Below are 7,167 nucleotides of genomic sequence, written 5' to 3'. Positions count from 1 at the left end.
TCACCAACCCTAATTACATGCCTTCTGTTACATGCCTTCTGCAGCGTCTGCAGATTCACGCAGTTTGTGTGTGGTCTGCGTATACATATCGTCTGCGTGATTCCTTTAAATGTCCTTGTTCATATCAATATATCAAGTTCTTTATTATTGTATTTCTTTATTATTCCATTGCACTATATTTTATCCTATGAATCTTCTGGCAATCATATTTTTTTCCTCTACTGCGAAGGCAACGGGAGGAAATGTTATCGTCTGCCGGCTGTACTCGTTGTTTTCCTTTCTTGCACCGCTCTTCCGGTGGGGATACTGTACCTCGTGATTGAAATGAGAAGCAATCATTCGCAAATTTTGTTTTCTTTTTTATTTTCGTGAATTTATGCATTTACAAACAATGTAAACGATCTGGGGCTGCCGAAATAGCGGCACGAGCGCTGGAACAGATCGCAGAAGCAGACGACAGCGAACAGGTTATAACTAGCGCCACTCTGCTCGTATGTTCTATCCCTAGCGGTAAAAGGTGTGAACTAGACCAGGCATGCTGGAGTAGGGAGATCTGTGCAGGTCTGTAGTTCAGTAGGTCGTGGTTCTAGCCACCCTAGCTTGGCTATGACATTGGCTAAGCATCCACCTTATGGTCTGTCCCAAGCCAACGAAATCCAACAACAAGATTCGCTTTCGCGAATCGTTGTACAAAGGAGGCATTGCGTAGTAGCGAAGCGTACTGTAGTTCATCTTGGTCGTATTTCGATTTTTCTCTACACGTTGCAGCGATCCCTTTGTGTGTTTTATAGTCTCAAATATTGACCCCCTCTATTTTCGTTCATCCACAACCGTCTTCTTTTTCCTATTTGCGCGTTCGACTGGATATCCTTTCGTGCCGGTGGCCGTTGCGGTGGCAGCTATCCTTCTGGTGCTCTGTGGTTCGTGCTGTTCGTGCGCGCAATGTCGGCTGAAGTATCTGAAGCAGGAGATGTGGCAGGCAACTGCGACACCGGTGAGGAATATATTTGCAGTCGTGTTACGATTGCGGTGCTTCCCTTAGAATGTTTGGTCTTAATCGCAGCGCCGGCTGCTAGGCCTGAATCGAGTGAAAAATGTTAGCTTTGCTTGTCGTCTTTCGTTCTCTGGAATAGGCGGAGACCTCGACTTCACCGCAGACGTCACGGACACGAAGGACTGGGATAATGAGACACCGCTTGAGCAAACGTAAGTTCCATTTAACATTAAAAATAAAAGGGGTGGGGGCACAGGTAAACAAAGCGCAGTGCATAATAAACGCTCCATTTGCCAGCCTGTGGCCATCAAGTTTCTAGAACTATCAAATGCGTGATGTATCTTCCTTTTATGAGCATTTCCATCGTGGCCCGAATGTGCGAGGCGCCGATGGAGGAAATTGTATGAAACTTCCCGCGTCGAGCCGAGAATTTTGAAGGCCATGCGACTGCTTCACCGGTGCGCAAATGGGCAGCGATTTTAGCCGACTAGCGCACGAAAAACGCAAGACAGAATGTGTGTTGTGCCCTTTCGGAATACAAAACAAGCCCAAACGCAAATTCTTTCTGGCAGCGTGATTGTCGTTCGGTAATGTGGACACGCCAGTTTCCTACCAACATTGTCCATAAAGCGGGTCGTTCGTAATAATGTATCTTGATAAAGAGCTAATATAATTTGTCTGAGAAAAAAAAAAAAAAAAAAAACCTTGGCGTGCTGTTAAATTTGTCTCTGCACATTCTGACTCGCGAATCGCATTATTCTGATCGCCGCTATTAAAGAAAAAAATCGCAGTTTCACCCGAAAGGCGGAGCATCAATTGCGACAGCAACTTAGCAGAGAGCTATACGGAGTAAGGATAGTAGTTTTATCAGCTGTATAAACTTAGACATGCAGCAGCACCAGCAACGCGCAAAACTGTTGTCGACTCGGTCGCCGTTTTTCCCGCGTTCGCACCGAACGCGCGCGGCGTTGGTTACTGTTGCCAGGGCCTCTTGGGGCGGCTAGGAGGTTTTCGACGTGGTCAGAACGGGAAACTCGTCGAGCAGCGTCGGAAGTCTTTACCACCTTCTCGCGTCGCAACGTTTTTATATAAGTACGCATGGGTGCCACAGCTAAACGTCACCTCCCGTCCCCCCACGGCCTTTCGCGCGACGGAAGAAGTCGCGTTTGCCCTCTCTATATAGTGATTGTAAAGGAGGAAAAAGACGCTTAATTCTGCAGCCCTTCAGGGAGCACGGCGCAGAACGCGCGTTTGTCCTCCGCCGTGCGTTCGCTCCCCGTGAAAGCGCGCCCTACTCGCGTCCGGCGCGCGGCGACGATTTCATCGCCGTTGACGTCTTACGGAGCCGCACGACGACGCCGACGGCAGAAATCCTTTCTGAGTGTCCATATAATTGCTATCGCAATAAAATTTGCTGTGCACTTCGAATCACTCCATGTGCGCCATAATTTGTCACCGTACGGAGCTACCACTCAAAGAAAGTGAATTCAACAGAGGGGGACTGCGGTACAGCGACAGCTACAGCATGTTGACGAAGTTAGCATGTAAGAGGAAAAACTGCTCTTCTTGTCTGTCTCCACATACTATTGTGTATATATAGGATGCCAGTAGACCAACTGGAAGATGTAGAAGTCCCAGTTTTTGCCTCGGAAAGCACAAACACTTCATAAAATAGGTGAGCACTGAAGCTATCAAGTGACTGTTGCGGCGAAAGATATGCTGACCAGTGCGGTTGTGCCAACAATGACATGCCTTGCCGCCACCGGCATGTTGTAGGCTTTTTGGCGCCATTGTGAGCGGGGCTTTTGGCTTCCCTTATTTAAATAAGATACTGTCCGTGTCATTGCCGCTCACATTAGCGTGACAAAAACACATGGGCTTCTACAAGCTTTGTGCTTTTCTTCCCCGTCCATCGTCTAGGCTGCCAGTTCCCACATTAATGAGGCCCAAATACATTGGAAAGGTTGGGTGCGTACAAAAGTTGTCCATAAATCGAGCCATCCATATTAACAAGGGTCATAATAACGAGGCACCATTTGTGCTCATCTCTGGGCTACCTTTTTCATACTAGTGTATATAGTGTACAAAGCACAATATAGGCATGTACAGTATGTAGACCTTTCTAAAGAGAACTCTGGACTTCTGTAAATGCATGCAAGCACCTGGTCAAAAGCACAGGTGACAGCAGCAGCACCTGCACTTTATATTCAGGGGCAACATTCCAGTGGAAAAGTATGCTTGTGTCTGCTGCTGCCGAAAGCCCACATTCTACCTAATGACCTTCTTCAGTCGAAATTACTCCACTGAAATTTGCCCTCCTAATGCTGCAACTTTCATTGTAACAGTCATATCACATCTGTCTCTCTTTTTTTTTGTGTGTACTAAAACCATGTGCAGCGGGATGGCAGTTTAACATTATCATTCTTTCAATCTTTTAGGCCCTTGGAGCACGAGTATGAGAACGCACAGAACGGGGGTGCTGTCAGTGCTGATGCTGAAGCAGGTGTGGTTGACGAGGGGGAACAGGCTGAAGCAACTGCACCAGCTGATGGAGAAACTGAAATGGTAGAGGAGGAAAAACAAGATGAAACAGTTCTGACATCTGCTGAAGGAGCAGAGGAAGAGTGTGCAGGTGCTGAAACACAGGAGAACTCTGCTGAAAACAAAAGTGTATGTACCTTATATAAGCCTTACTTTCCTGATGGCTGTTCTCGGGGGGGGGGGGGGGGGTGATGAGAGTGTAATGCAAGAACACTTCTGTACTTCGATTGAAGTGCATGTTAAAGAACCCTAGGTGGTCAAAACTAATGCTGGGAGTCCCCAATTGCAGCGTGTATCATAATCAGATCGGGGTTTTTGATCATAAAACCCCTATAATTCTTTTTTCTCTTGAGGGGTGAGGCTTCTACTGTTTAGAAATGCATTTCAGTTGCCACATGTTGCCATGAATGACACTGTTGTCAGATCAGTGTTTTGTGTGTGCACATCATTTATTCCGAGGGGCACGAAAACAACCTTTATCCAGTGCAAGCTGATTTATGGCTTGGATGATAGCCACAGAGAAAGGCATAGCTAATGAGCGGACTCTCGTAGGGTCTTGCGACCCAGGTGTCTTGCTGCTGCCATTAGGTCGCCAATTCTTGAATAGACTAAGTTGGAACTGGCGCTTGGGGGGGGCGGGGGGGGCGATGACCTACAAGGACCTGCCAGTCTGTGTGTAACAAAGTTGGAACAATTTTTTTTTGTCCTACCATGTCTCAATTTACAACACGAAAGGTGCAGTATAGTTGCCTAGCTAAGACAGCTATTCATACAGATAAAGTTACTGTGAACGTTTAGGGCCTACAATGGAATTGGAACGATGAATAACACTGCCTTCATATTTATGACAATGCAACAGAAGAAAATAGGGATGAATGTGCCAACTAGCAGTAAGGCATTATAGTTGGGACTGTGGACATTTACTCAAATGTCTGGACCATACTGCTAAACTTAGGACCCTAGGCCAGTGCCCACAGCGACTGGGCAGACTGTTATTAATAATGTTTTTCTAGATCATCGGTGGACCACTAACCTTTGTTCTGGTTTTGGTTTCGATGGTAGACCTTTCACTTCTGGATTCACGTTGAACGCTAATGGATAGTCTGGTATTTCACTTATGTTTTCTGGTGTAAATCACCCTAAAGTTTAAATTCTGCAGCCACGTTCACAAACACATTAACTCTTGAAGTGCAACCCTTTTACTGGACGCGCATCGAGCTGTTCAAGGTAACTTGTTCAGGCAAGGCTGAATTAGCTGATGCAGATTAGGAAAGTATATTTATATCACGGGTGATCTTGCTGTTGTTTTTGATAGTTCTTGCGCTGCATTCCTCTGATGAATGCAATTGGAGGCAGTGATTTTATCAAAGAATATTAATTTTTGCTCACATGTGGTGTTGGCAAGAGATAATACTAATATCGAACATCTGCTGGTGTTGGTGTCTTGTGCTCCTTCTTCCGAAATCTTGAAACTTTCTCTAATTTGACACTTTCGCTTGAAGACGCCTGCCCCTAATTGCTGTCTGCACGGCACTGAGGAGAATGGAAGCTTCGTAAATGGTTCAGTGGTATAATGGGCGAGCCCCCCTCCATTCTCACAATACACAGCTGGCTCTCGTCTTGTTAGGGCTGTCGTTTATCCTGGTGACATCACGCGAAGCACCCTGCTGGCGTTGAGACTTTGCCTATAGGGAAGTAGAGTAATACTTGTGTCACACGGCACTTTTTTGATCGTGATCAAGCCCGATCCGGATCGAATTTCTCGGTCGTGATTGGCTCCTTCGCGCAAGCTGTGCAAGGGAGCCAATCACAATTGAGAATTTTGATCCGGATCGGACTTGATTGCGATCAGAAGTAGTTGTGTGACACTGGTATAACACTCATGAGTCATGGACAACAAGTAAACTCTGGGAGAACAAAATTAAAATATTATAGATATGTAGACAGAATTAAAACTACAATAATCTCTCCTAAATATAAACATACCACTACATTGGAACAGGCGACAATTTTTAACCAACGAAAACAGAAGAATCGAAAAGCAACAAGTACAGTGGCAAAACAATATTTATACAAGAACAAATATGTCCATTTGTGGTAACAAGGTTCACAGGTTTGTTATAAAAGCACTAGGGTAGCAATCTTCAGCAATTAAGCTTGCAAAGACCCAACCTATGCAAGCTACTTAGATCACAACCTCTAACCTTCGTTGTCTGGTATCTTTGGTTGCGAACCGCTGAATTCCTTTTGTCGTGTCAATCGCAATGTCCCTTTTGAGTATGTAACAATGCCAGTCCAGTCAAGCGCCCTTTGCTCATTTGAGAACGCATTTCGATCGCCCAACCGCCCCCAGCTTTGGATCCGCCACTGGTAAGTGTGCTGGGTCATTTTTTGTGTTCTCGATCGCAAGCATTGGCATCGGGAAATCGTATGAAATGGGATTGTATCAACGAGGTTCTACTCTATCGGGTTTAACATTAGTGATTTCGAGAGCATATGAAAGCTTTCTAATATCTGATGAATTTTTAGAAAAGCGCAGCAAAAGAACAGCAGATGATGGGCTGGGCCTTGTCTCATACACTGTTTATCATCTGCTGTTCCTTCATTGCGCTTTGTGTTGTTTCATTTCTGATGCATCATTACCCTGTCCCTGAAATATGCTCAAGGGCTTTCACATTTCAGGAGCTGTCTTACACTTGTGACATGTGCAAAGAAACATTCCAAGAGACGGAGGAGGAGCACTTGAAGGGGCGGAAGCACCTCAAGCTGTTGGAGAGACTTGAAAAATTTGGCAGTCTGGAAGCAGTTAGTAAGTGCTAATGACAACTGTTTGTTCGGTTTACCATTCCTTAGAGGAGCAGGATACAGCACGATCCGCTCTTAAAGAGACACTGCAACACTTTTTGAACACAGTAAGAAAATATTTGTAATCTGCAAACAATTATGCCATGAACATGCGAGCCAAGTATTCCACTGTGCATGTGGCAGGGACCTACAATCTTGCATAATAGATTACTTGTTCTTTCCTGTGACTTTTGAGCTCCCTTCTCTTTTTGCTACCATCAATGATGTTTTAAGTAGTGCAATAGACCATAGGCAACAGCCATTGAATGATTGTGCATGACCATAAATTACTTCCAAGTGACGGGAATGCATGCTCACCTCTCCAATCTTCTGCCAAACGGGCAAGTGGCAGTAGTGAACCCATCTTGGCTGTCCTGTCACCACTAGTATGCTACTTTCGAACACCTTTGTCAGACGCCAACCAAGCACATTACGGCTAAAGAATAAAAAGAGAAAGCAACAATGGGCAGGGCATTGCTACCGGTGCTGTCCCAGTCGAGAGGAAACATCACGTTGAGGGGGGAAGGGGACAGAGGAACACGTCATAAGCTGTTTTTACTAGTACTAGGTAGTATTAAAAAAATCTCTTCGAGAGTATCTTCACTGAAGGGCATTGTACTCATTCCTGCATGTGCTCAGGTTTGAAAGAAAAAAGTGTTGCTTAACTTCGTAGGCCCTGAGAAAAACCCTGCTGTAGTAATAATCACTTAAAGCTCTTAAATTTGTTGCAGGGAGTTAGACAAATTATGAAGAAATTTGGCTTTACTTGTTTGTAGTTCAAGAGAAAT

At 45.1% G+C, this 7,167-nt stretch overlaps 1 protein-coding gene across 1 annotated transcript in view; it reads left to right on the top strand.

Moving 5' to 3' along the window:
* Positions 1-666: 666 nt before the first annotated feature.
* The window catches only part of LOC119460987 (uncharacterized), a 36,881-nt gene continuing 30,380 nt past the window's right edge, over positions 667-7,167 (top strand). Inside the window, exons 1-4 of the mRNA XM_037722155.2 lie at positions 667-994; positions 1,134-1,206; positions 3,433-3,664; positions 6,218-6,344. Coding sequence (XP_037578083.1) covers positions 943-994; positions 1,134-1,206; positions 3,433-3,664; positions 6,218-6,344 — 484 coding nt within the window. The 5' untranslated portion in view covers positions 667-942. The remainder of the gene's footprint in view (positions 995-1,133; positions 1,207-3,432; positions 3,665-6,217; positions 6,345-7,167) is intronic.

This window comes from Dermacentor silvarum, chromosome 8 (assembly GCF_013339745.2).
Source record: "Dermacentor silvarum isolate Dsil-2018 chromosome 8, BIME_Dsil_1.4, whole genome shotgun sequence".
Lineage (NCBI taxonomy): Eukaryota > Metazoa > Arthropoda > Arachnida > Ixodida > Ixodidae > Dermacentor > Dermacentor silvarum.
This window is presented reverse-complemented; position numbering and strand designations above follow the sequence as displayed.